General features: G+C 43.4%; 1 protein-coding gene across 1 annotated transcript; it reads right to left on the bottom strand.

Annotated features, from left to right (window-relative positions):
- Positions 1-200: 200 nt before the first annotated feature.
- Positions 201-5,942, bottom strand: bsx (brain-specific homeobox). Its single transcript, XM_078199178.1, has 3 exons — positions 5,681-5,942; positions 2,827-3,017; positions 201-458 (listed from the first exon to the last, which is right to left on the bottom strand). The coding sequence occupies exons 1-3, from the start codon at positions 5,940-5,942 to the stop codon at positions 201-203; spliced, it is 711 nt and encodes a 236-aa protein (XP_078055304.1).
- Positions 5,943-12,743: the final 6,801 nt, after the last annotated feature.

The following is a 12,743-nucleotide window of genomic DNA, read 5'->3' on the forward strand; positions in this document are numbered from 1 at the left end:
AGATTTGCGTAACTTATCTATATACAGAAAAGAACATCAGAGTTGCAGACTATTAGAAGGTATATGTTTCAGGAGATGCTCACACCAGGTCGCGTTGCAACACTAATGTTCCTCACAGACCCAACAGTTTCAACATATTTCCTATGCGGGGCAATAGTTCTTTGTCGTGTAGTCGTGATCTTATCTGTTTTAAACTTAGTTTACACTATATGATCCGCAGAACAAATATCGTCGTCTTCAATTATATCCACATCATCCTCCTGGTCCTCTAAGCGGAAAGCGTTCTGGCTGCTTAAAGATTTGATGTCCGCGGAACTTTTCTGGTTGAGTTCTGCCTCGCTAACGTTGGACTCCAGACACGGCTCCTCGGTGCCTGAGGTTTTCTGGCCGTGATCATCCCGGGATTTCCTCAACTGTTTTTTGTGCTTCATCCGCCGGTTCTGAAACCACGTCTTGACCTGGAAACACCCAAGCAAGAAGGAGCTCAGGGAGAAATTAACACTAAGGAGTTTCCATAAGAAACTCACTGGCACACCATATGGGAGTTCAGGGAAAACCGCCAGGATTGATTGGGAAGCTAAAGGGCAGAAATCGGGAGCGACTAAGGTCAGAACATTCTGGCGATGGTTGGTAATGTTTAAATCGAATTGATCTTGGTTCCAAACATGCATTTACTTTTGTGCAGCCAGATTCCTATTGATGCTTGTAGAAATTATCCTTATTATTATTAAACTCCCCTCTTGAAAGTGTGTGAATGTTTCACAGTAACTTCATTGCAGTATTAATGTAAGCCTCACTTGTGACTAATAAATAAACTTTAAACTTTCAATATGAACAGGTAATTCTATCAACTGCTTTACGTTAACCAGTTAATCAGAGGACGGCACGGTGGCATATTGGTTAACACTGTTGTTTCACAGCGCCAGGGACCTGGATTCGATTCCCGGCTCGGGTCACTGTCTGTGTGGAGTTTGCACATTCTCCTCGTGTCTGCGTGGGTTTCCTCCGGGTGCTCTGGTTTCCTCCCACAGTCCAAAGATGTGCAGGTTAGGTTGATTGGCCAGGTTAAAAATTGCCCCTTAGAGTCCTGAGATGCGTAGGTTAGAGGGATTAGCGGGTAAATATGTGGGGGTAGGGCCTGGGTGGGATTGTGGTCGGTGCAGACTCGATGGGCCGAATGGCCTCCTTCTGCACTGTAGGGTTTCTATGAAACTTAAGATGTGCCAAGTATGGTCAAACTCCTGAATTGTGTTAAGGACGCTTTTTTGTGTCCGATGGGTTTCAGGAATAAAAGACAGGTTATCACTGCAGATTACTCGTTGGAATGAATACACACGTAAGATTCAACATGTGAAGTGTATCCCAAAATTCGACCTTACGGGAAGGCTAAATTCGGGTAGCATTTCATTTCAGAAGGGCTAAATTTAACTGTTTATGAAATGTGGGGACTGGGTGAATCGATATCTTTGAACATGTCAGAAATGTCTTCATTAGGATAATCTCACTCAAACAACAACTGTCAGTCCGCGCTCACTTACATGTGTCTTTATTGAAGTCTGAATATCTGCGTTCAGTTTCTATGCTCACTCTTTTCGTTTGAGTTGGAGCTTCAGAATCTACTCACCTTTCATTCTGAAAATCGGGGTTAGTTTCGGTGTTGTCGGTTAACTTAAGAGTGTGGCTCATTACGTTGGTGTTTCTAATTAGATTTCTTTGCTAGGGGAATGTGTGAGTTTACAGTGGTAGCGCAGGTCTGTGTATTTGTAGAAAGGTGTGCAGCTAAATCTAATCGAATGGAAACATTTCGGTTTTGCCTTCTGACTTCCGGAGGGAAACAGGTTGGATATTTCTGAATTAAAATCCGGGACCCTCAAGTGTTTTTTTTTACAGCTGTCTTTCCAGTTTGCACCGTCTGATTGATAGGGGCCGACGGTTCTGTCTGATTGCAGAGGCTCTGATATTGAACTGATAAACTGCTGCTCGCCTGTGTCTCACCTGATTGTAGAAAGATCAAGTTCTTTAAAAATATCTGTTATAATTTGTTCCCACTGGTTGATTTTCATTTGGCAATCTCAGTGTTTTCAAAATATATCTGTGGAATTGGTGTGCGTGTGTGAATGGGAGGAGGTGAATGTGCGTATGTTGTATGTGCGTGTTTGTGTATCAGTCTGTCTGTATGTGTGTGCCTGTGAGTGGGGTATGTGGGTATGTCTGTCCGTATATATGGCTCTGTGTCTGTATCTGTGTGTTTGCGTCTGTGTGCGTGTCTATGTGTGTGGGTGTGTCTTTATGCATGTGTGAGTCTGTATGCGTGTGTCGCTGTGTCTGTATATGTGTGTGTGGTTGGGTGGGTGTATGACTATTTGTGTCTCTGACTATTTATGTATGTGTGTGCCTGTGTGTGCGTGTCTGTGTGTCTGTATGTGAGTCTGTCTGTGTGTGTGGGGGGGAGATGTGTCTGTATGTGTATCTTGTGTGGGGGCCTGTGTGTGTGTGCCTGTGGGTTTGTCTTTGTGTGGGTTTGTGTCTGTGTTTGTGTGTGCCTTATGTGTATGTGCACGAGTTTGCGTGTGTCTGTGTGTTTCTGCATGTGTGTGTGCCTTATGTATGGATCTGTATGTGTTTGTGTATTTGTATGTGTCTGTGTGTGTTTCTGCAGTGTGTGTGTGTGGATCTGTCTGTGTGTGTTGTGAATTTTTAAAGAATTCTCTAATGATCTGTTTGTAACTGGGAGTGTGAAATTCTGTTTTGTGAAGGGCTGCACTATTTCCCTTTACTATTTTCATGCATCTCCCTCCTTGCCGATGGCTGCTTCTCCGGCTGTACCTGTGTCTCCGAGAGGCTAAGTGCTGACGCCAATTCCACCCTCTCTGGGGTTGACAGGTAGCGCTGAATCTCGAAGCGTTTCTCCAAGCCGGAAAGCTGTGAGTCGGAGAAGACAGTCCTGGCTTTCCGCCGCCTGCAGTGTTTGCCTGGGAGCTCAGGAGGGTGTTGGAAGAGAGCGGGTACATGCATACCTACTGATAACAGAGAGACAATACTCGGAGATGAATATCAATCCTAAATCAGTATTACAAGAGTTACAAACAAATATTGTGCAACTTTAACTCTGGCTCTTAATTTATAGCGGATTATGGCTATTCAAGATTGGGATAGGCAACCCAATTAGTTCTGAAATTATCTACTCGCCTTTGAAATACTCTTTTAATGCAGACTTTATAAATATCCTTTAGAAGCAAACAATAGAAGCAACGAATAATACATTCGCTTTTAAAATCAGAGGCGAATTAAAATAATACATTGATAAATAAGACAATATTTGATCCCTTGTCTGTTTAACAATAATTCCGGTTAAAATACCCTTTTCATCAGTCCATAATAATAAAATAATGCGTCATGTTCGCATTTATGTCATTTCCATCTTTTGACAAGCTATTAGAGACACCCTCATTTCTTTCAAATTTGAAGAATTGCCGAAGCTTTGCCAGTGAAATCTTCCGAATTCCTTTTCCAAATTTACCCATTTATCGAACAAATTAGCGCCTGTCCGTTTGCTCAGATTCTGCATCATGTGTGTTGTCTTTTTTTTAAATCTGTCGTGCAAGACATTCGAGAGGCATCGGTTTTAATTGAAATGGTGAAATGATTTAAATCTTGTCTTAGTGAATCGTATTCAAGCGGTGGAACCAAATGTGGTATCAAATAAATTCACCTCGATGAAATTGTTAAACTGATACCGGCCTATCTCCTCAACACGCCTACTTAGTCCCGCTGCCTAACTTTAAAATATAGGGCTTTTATCAAAGGCAGGTTTTGTCACAGTACAGTTCAATTATAACCGGACATGCAGAAATTAAGGGCTACGTTTCGACCACTTGCTGTTTGCTTCTGTGTCTTTGCTAGAATAATATTTGCTTCATACTATGGCGTATTATTAAAGACCATCTTTGCTTAAAGTTACCGATATCAGTGTTTAAATAAGATACACATTAGAGTCGATTGTATTTGCAATACATCCTAGATTCGAGGACTCCTATTTCACTTCTAAGGATTGGAAGTCAACATCTGATAGCGGGTGCGAATCCTTTTCCCAGTCACCCTCCCTCAAACAATAGTTCACACTAGTTAGAGAGCGTACATTATTGATGATTAACTCCCTGACTGTACTGAAATAGTCTAGGGTTTGTTGCACTTCAGTTTAAAGATAGCCTGCTTAAAAAAAAAGATCTAACCATCAGTGTTTGTCCCAGCCCAAGTTTACTGTCACCAGCATATGAATAATTCTCTACCGTTACTTAGATATCTATTTCAAAGTGTTTACATGCTTTAGGCGGTCTGTTCCAAGTTTAATTTGTATCGAATAAATAAGCAGAATTAATATCGATGAGGAATGTGATTTTTAAAAAATATAATGCTAATAGGCACAATTTTGCTGTATCTCTTTTACTGCAGATTATAAATGTGATGTTTCTCTTTTAAACAGTATTTTAAATTTGATATAGTTTCGTTGTGGTGTTTGGCCGTTTCAATGTATTTCACAAACATTTTACACAGAGGCAACACAAGGGTACTCTTTCAGAACGAACTTTTAGAGTTATCCCCTATATTCTACCCTGGCGGAAGGGTGCGAGTCACCAGATGTCCATGTTCATGTTACCCGGGTACCGGTAAATCTCTAGAGTTGAATGTGGAGCTCAGGGGGAGTTGGGTTCTCCCTAACTCTGAAAGAATGCATCGAATTAACACATTTATTCAGGAAGTAAGGGACCTTACTGAAATCCCGGTGACGGTTGAAGTTTGAAGTGACAGAAAAATCTGAGAAGCTTTATGAGCAATTGCGAGTGTTTCCATTTCATTTGAAAGATATATATTTTAAAATAATTGTCTTAAAATAATGCAGAAATGAGTGCATTCAGATTTCATTGCAAAGCGCAAGGATTTTAAAAGATAGTAAAACCACTTGAAAAACTGGCGGATTTTAAACCTCGCTTCTGTGTGGGAGGGGGCTCCGTTAATAAAATTGTTTAAATCATTCTCAGTGATATTTGTGCATTACTAGAGTATTAAATTTGTGTTTGAAATCTGATTACTTTTAAACGATGGTGGGATTTCCACAGGCACCCCTTTAATAAAAGACATTCTGCCTCATAGTTCGAAGTTATGTGTAATAGTTCGAAATTCAATGTGTGTGTGTGTGTAATTATTTTAAAAAATCCTATTCCATGCTTTGTTTCTGGTGCACGGAAGCGCGGCCACTTTGAAATGAATATCACATTGGCTCAGACCTGCGTCCTGTTTAATGTTTGAATAAGCACACTTTTTCTGTTACAGGAAGTTTGGCGTTGCCTAAAAGCTCTTGCGAAATTGCATTGTTGACCGATCACATAGATATTTCCCGCGAACTGCGAGGTGGTTTCATACATTGGAGAGAAGTCTGAATCTTGCTCAAGTGTTAACAACCCCGCCACTTAAAAAGAACACACACGGTTTAGAGTTTCGAATCGAAGCATTGGAAAGTCTGAGTGCCCCCCCCCTCCCCCCCATTGCTGCCCCCACCTATCCTGGGCACACCCGCGGGGATGCGGTTGAGGGACCCTCCTAACAAGTCAAAATCCCTCTCTATTTCACCGGCGAAGTACCTTTTCGCTGTTCACCTGTCCCGTTTAGCTAGAGGACTTACCGGGCGACGTGAGGAAGTAAGGGTGATGATGCTCCGGTTTGTGGAGTGGGTGGTGAGGATGAGGTGCCAGGATGGTCGGGGTTGGCATGAGAGGGTATCCATACTCCAGCAAAGGGACCCGAGATGCCAAGGAACTGGCGAAGGAAACGGGAGGGGCTTCCCTCAGGGGTTTGGGCTTGTGGAGTAAGATATCTTCGATGAAGAAAGATGTTGGCCGCTGGGCAGAAACCTGCTGTATGGGGGAGGTGAAATTTAGATTCATTTCTGCTCTTGGCGGGCCGCTCTCAGTCCAAAGGAGATTTTCTTTCCTCTTGTGGTTGTTGTCACTAAAACTCCTCCAACGCCGCCCGTGTGAGCTGCCTTTTTAATGACTGAGATTCTGCGAAATGTGTAGATGCAACAGGGTTTGTGGGAGCTTGGGAGACTATTCGCTGAAGTTAAGATCCAGCACTTCAACATGAAATAGCATTGAGATCAGCCAATAGCGGAGCTGCAGGGCGGGGGGATTAGAATCAATCATCGAGCTGCCTGTCTGGCTGGGGGCTCAGGTAACACTGCCTCTCAGGAGCTGGCCCAGGTGCTGAAAGCAACTGAACTTTCCCTCAAATCCTGTAATCTTCCCAACATTGTTGTTATCCACACAATTCCTTCCCCACCCCCACCCCCGCCCCGCTAAATTGCGCCTGTGGTTCATTTGTATGATCCCTAATCTCCAAAAATGTGCGGGTTAGGCGGATTTGCCATGTTAAAATTGCCCCTTAGTGTCAGGGGGACTAGCTAGAGTACATACATGGGGATAGGGCTGGGTAGGATTGTGGTCGGTGCAGACTCGATGGGCCGAATGGTCTCCTTCAGCACTGTAGGGATTCTATGATTCTATTCTGTGACTCTATGATTCAAGATACATTTAAAAATCTCCTGCTCACCATTAACATGTTTCTCCAATTCACCCCTTCAGGTTTAACAGACTAGGAAAAAGATCACTCAGCCCTTCTAGTTTGCTTTCCCCCCACTCATTACGCTTGTAACTGATCTGATCGTGTCCTCAGCTCTACTCATTTTTTCCACCCTAGATTCATTGAGAGATTCGAAAATCTCTCCACCCCCAGCCCATGAATATGTTCTAGGCTGGAGACTGCCAAGGATTACCAGCGCTCGGAAGTGAGTGAGGACATTTCTCCTCATCCCACACCCACCCCCCCAAAAAAATGATCCCTTAACCTGAAAGTTGTTGTTTTCTAGATTCCCCGGCCAGTTGAGTGTGAGCAAGGTCACACACCCCTGGATACATTAAGCGGGTCGGTCAGCATCTGTGAAAGAGTACACAGCTGAAACGCCAACTTGTCCACTCCCAACAGACACAGACTGACCTGCTCAGTGGTGTCCAGTTCTGATTCACATTTCCAGCATCGGCGGGCGTTTTCGTTTGTTAAAATTGCTCCCAATTCTATGCCGGTGTAATTAAAAAGAATATTTTTGCAACCGCTTCTCAAACATTTGAGTACATTGCATTATATGGAGTATGGTTATAACAGGAACTGATCCCCGACTGCACATCAGAATGTAACAGCAATCACAAAATCATTCGTTCAGATTACGATTAAATGCGTTATATTCAGTGCTGGCCAAGAAGTAATGTTACTATTTACAGGAGTAATAGTTACAAAGGTATATACAGCAACGCCACTAAACATTTACTAAACATTGTTCAATGATTTGCTAAATGATCACTTGTTAAAGATTATGGTATAGGAAATCTAATTGATAATCTAGAGGTAAAGAGCGTTTGAGCACATTGTGGCTTGGTGGATGTGTGGGAATGAAGGTGTTCGGATTCAGAGTGTGATTATTTTCAGAAGTTATCATATTAGCTGTATCAAAGCTCAAAGATCAAAGCTCAGCCAAAAGACCTCGGGCTGCTGGCCCCTCAATCTCTCCCTAATGTATACCAGCATTATGTCCACTTTCCTTCCTGGTTTATTCCTATGTTGTGTTGGGGGGAGCGGTGGGCTCATTCTCAATGCCAGGACAGCGCAACATAATGTCTGTGGCCATTCCAAACAAAGATGTGCAGGTTAGGCAGATCGGCCATGCTAAATTGCCCCTTAGTATCCCAAGATGTGTGGGTTAGGGAGATTAGTGGGGTAAATACATGGGATTGCAGGGATAGGGCCTGGGTGGGATTGTGGTCGGTGCAGACTTGATGGGCCAAATGGCCTCCATCTGCACTGTAGGGATTCTAGGATTCTATGACCTTTACACAAGACTACAATCATTGCCACAGGAGGCTGTGGAGGGCAGGTTATTGAGTGTTTTTTAAGACAGAAATAGATAGGTTCTATTGATAGGGATCAAAGGTTACGGGGAAAAGGCGGGAGAATGGGTTTGAGAAACTTATCAGCCATGATTGAATGGCGGAACAGATTCGATGGGCCGAACGGCCTAATTCTGCTCCTTTACCTCAGGGTCTTATGGTCTATTTTGTGCCGAGGTAAAATTAGAGTGAGAACATACCCTGAAGGTGATTCCACAGCTTTTGCGACAGTCGATTTCATGTATATTGGCACAGGAGTATCGGATGTTGTGGTTGTGAGATCGGAAGTTTATTTGAGATAGTTTCATTGATTGGTTTCGGTCGCCTGAAGGGAGGGAGATGGTTGGAGGGTGGGGGCGGGGGGGGGGGGGGGGGGGGGAGCAGAGAGATTTTTTTCCAGAGATTTATTTCTTAATTGGTCTAGTGTTTTTTTCCCCTTTCCAACTGATGGTCTTGGGGAGTGAGGGGGTGTGGGATCAGAGTAACAAATACCCAGTAGCAATGCCCCACGCACCGCGAGTTTGAGGCAGGTATATGACAGACCAGGTGATCTTTATCCGTGCATAACTTTCTCATGTTTCGATAAAGACCATCCCAGTGCAGGTGAGATCCAATGATCTCAATATTCTATAACATCTGCAGAAACTCCCGTGAGGTCAGAAACGTATCAACTTAAAAGCGGCAGTATAAATTGAGAGTCAGCCATGTCACCCCATCCTGAGAACACGGAATTCAAGTGACACCAGGCCTATGTAGCAGATAGCTTCACACCATGTAGCCTTCACGCTGGGCACAGTATAACGTTAGCCTATCGCCACGCTAGGGTTGCGTCTGCATGGATGGTGCACCATCTACATACTTTAAAGTTACACTTGAATGAATTTAGTGTTAGGAGAGATGTGGGGGCAGTTTAGAATTTCTGCTAGCATTTAGAAAAGACATCCCAAGGAGTGGAAGGGAGCAGAAATCCTTTGCCACGCGATTCAGTGAACGGTGAAACAGAGCTGTGTGTGTGTGTGTGTAGGCATTGAGACACAGGGTTGGAAATATACTGGGAGCGATGGACGTGTGTTTAAGAGGAATTGGGGAGGGTGAGATTCGATTAGCCCTGACTTGTTCCTTTATCTTGTTGCTTTGCTCTCGATGCGTCTCCGAAGCTGTTTGATATCAAAACAAAAGCAGCGGTGAAAGGGATGGCTTAAATACAACAGCATGCCCGGGAACTCAAAATGAACGGATAAAAGCAAATTACTGCGGATGCTGGAATCTGAGGCCAAAAGAGAAAATGCTGGAAAATCTCAGCAGGTCTGGCAGCATCTGTGAGGAGAGAAAAGAGCTGACGTTTCGAGTCCAGATGATCCTTTGACAAAGGTGACTTAAAATTAACGACTTGATAAGTCCCATCACATTTACTATCAAAATGACTATACCTGGGTTAGTTATCCGTTATCCAGATGACAGCCTGGTTTGAAGCAATGATAGTTAATATTTATAATCTCAGAATGTCAGGCAAAACAAAGTAAAATGTCACAGATTTTAAACACTAATTTATTTTAAAAATTCTACCTGTGCTCTGAGCTGTGTTAAATAACATGTTTAACTTTCCGGGAATTCATTTTAATATATAAATTCTTAATATGAATCATAGAAGTAGTACTTAATATTCGGGGGACACCATTCCATTCCCATTTTAACCTCAACTGTTCACAAGCATCATCTACCTGGATGTTTATACACATTAGAACCTGTGCCAGCTCCCTAGCAGATATACAACATGCGTTGTACATTAAATCTGAGCAGCTTTATCTGTTCCAAGACACCTTTCCATCCTAGTCATTAGGCATTTAATTTCACCCAGTATGTGTTTCCACCCCTCAATCCACGGCCGCTCAATGCATATTTAGATAGACATTATCTCCCTGTAATTATGCACCATTTCACTCGAAGCGATGAGAAAATTATGAATTGATATTTTCATCAAGGACTTAACCCCCAACCCCGCCGCTTTATCGCCCCATCTCTCCGTCAACCCTCCCCCCTTCTCTGCTGAGTTCCTGTTTTCTCTCCGCACCCCCCTCCCCTCCCCTCCTGCACCGTTGCACTGAACAGAGCGGCGGATAATTTCAACTCATTTCCCATCAAATTGGTGTAATTATTGACATTAAACTCGGGAAAATTACAAGAAGGTACTTCTGCTCCATCTCCCAGTGCCCGCGCTAATTTGTTGAAATCGAGTTGCCATCACAGTTTCAATCATATTTGATTAATCCGGCAAGTGGTTGGACAGAAGCAGAATTCTCGCAGCCCATGCTATTAGATAATTAGGGGAGATCTTAGAGAGGGAAGTACTAATCCTTGGGCACGGGGACAGCCTTTCCATCCCCATCAGGCAGCTAGAAGAAATTAATTTCTGGAATCAATTAGCCTTAAAAGAACATTACTTCGCCAAGTGGGAGTCGCGTCTTCCATATGCATGAAGGGGGAGATGATGAGGGTTTAAGAGGCCGCAGTGCTGGTAAACAAGAATATTTTAATAAATACATGCTCAGTCGCCCGCGAGTGCGGCAAAGGCAAGTTTTGGATTTGTCTTGGGTGAGGAGGTTACATTGTGCACTTGGTCTGAAAACCACGTGAAATAGAATAAAGGTATTATTGTTCTGGTCACATCCCATTGCCTTGAGCACCCCGCCCCCCCGCCCCCCAACACACATACACATATATGCAAGGACATATGTATATCTACATATATGTGCATCATTTTCTACCTGGCCCTCTCTCGTTCTTGTCAGAGCACTCTTGCCGTTCTGTGCACAGAACCTGGGTGCAATGCGGGGCTGATTAAAAAAAAGCACAACTCGGTAACAAGTTGGCGTTAGGGACAAATGGGAGTGTGAATGGATTAATGGTGATGAAATTGTCCTAATGTGCAGCTTCTCGATGCCGTCAGAGAGAGAACAAGAGGTAAGCTGCTTTATCATCCATCTCATCAAGAGGGAGGCCTGTTGTTGAGTTTGGAGAGCACTCCCCCCCCCCCCCCCCCCCCCCACTTTCACTGAAGCGACACATGCTTCTAAAGCAGCTTGTGGGATTACAGACAACTCTGTCTATTCCAACACACCGTATTGAAACTGTGCAACAGGCAGCCGGAGTCAGGACTGACTCCACTCTCCTCGTCACGCTATACATTTGGTATTGGTTTAAATAGAAGCGTGACATTTTTTACATACATCCTCAATTTCTATTGTGAAACAGACCTTTATCCTTTATAGGATGATGTGTCCAATTTGGATGGCGAGAGGTATTGTGATACATTGGCACTGTTTTAATTACTGTACCGCACCTGAAATAATCAGATATCAACACCCCTTTGATCAATTAATCTAATTTGTAAATGTCCTGTTAGCAGCATTGCCGTGAACAACCGGATCACTATTATTTACTGCTCTGACGAAGGGTCGCCTAGATTCGAAACGTTGGCTCTATTCTCTCCCCATAGATGCTGTCAGACCTGAGATTTTCCAGCATTTTTCTGTTTTGGTTTCAGATTCCAGCCTCCGTAGTATTTTGCTTTTATCACTATTATTTACCAACTTACATTTGATTAATTATTCCTGAATGAAAAAAGAATCCTTCCTTTTCGAAGGTGTTATTTCCACGACACCTCGAAATAATATAGCCCACCACATGTCAGAGGCGCTTGAAAACTTACACTTGTCCACTTTGTACATCGATTCTAATCACAACGGATTTAGCTGGGAAAAGAAAACCTTCGCACAATCGGAGCGAACACAGTTAGAAGCAACAATGCGAGAGGTCGCGACTCCATCTGGAACTTCTGAAACATGATTAGGAGTTGAGAGAAAGGGAGGTTGCAATTTGAACTTGGAAGTGGCTCAGAGATCCCGCTAACCTCTAATCGCTGTGAAAAGGTGAATTCTTCACTCGGGGGGTAAGATTGGGCCACGGTTTAAACTCAAGCCAGAATGTAAATGGTCCGACAACTAATAATATTCATGCTGAATAAGACTTCTGCTGTCTGTACACAGGACAGGATAGTGCCACATGCCAGGGACAAGTCAAAGGGCTAGCCACTGGAGCAATGCAAGGATTTGCTGATCGCTGTGCACCGTCCAGTCTTACTCGAAACGTTATATTTGGAAAATTATCTCAATGTCTAATTTAGCAAAGAAAAAGTCAACATGAGTTTCGATATGTTTATGCACTATAGATGGACAGCACGCAAGCACAGTGGTTTGCACTGCCGCCTCACAGCTCCAGTGACCTGGGTTCTATTCCCGGCCTGGGTCACTGTTTCTGTAGAGTTTGCATGTTCCCCCCGTGTCTGCATGAGTTTCCTCCGGGTGCTCCGGTTTCCTCCCACAGTTCAAAGATGTGCGGGTTAGGTGCATTGGCCATGCTAAATTGCCCCGTAGTGTCCTGGGATGCGTAGGTTAGAGGGATTAGCCATGGGAAATATGTGGGATTACAGGATAGGGTTTGGGTGGGATTGTTGTCGGTGCAAACTCGATGGACCGAATGGCCATTCTGCACTGTAAAGATTTTATGATTCTAATGTGACAGTTTGTTAATAAGAAGAATTCAACGAATGAGGGGCTCCTATCTCTGCTCCAGTAACAATCAGTGCATTATAGACATCTCTTTTATTATTTAAAGGACAATTTGTTACAAAACTAAACAGTCTTTTTTTTGCCCGATTACAGACTTGTCTTCCCAGGATCTTAGAATCTG

This window comes from Mustelus asterias, chromosome 27 (assembly GCF_964213995.1).
Source record: "Mustelus asterias chromosome 27, sMusAst1.hap1.1, whole genome shotgun sequence".
Classification (NCBI taxonomy): domain Eukaryota; kingdom Metazoa; phylum Chordata; class Chondrichthyes; order Carcharhiniformes; family Triakidae; genus Mustelus; species Mustelus asterias.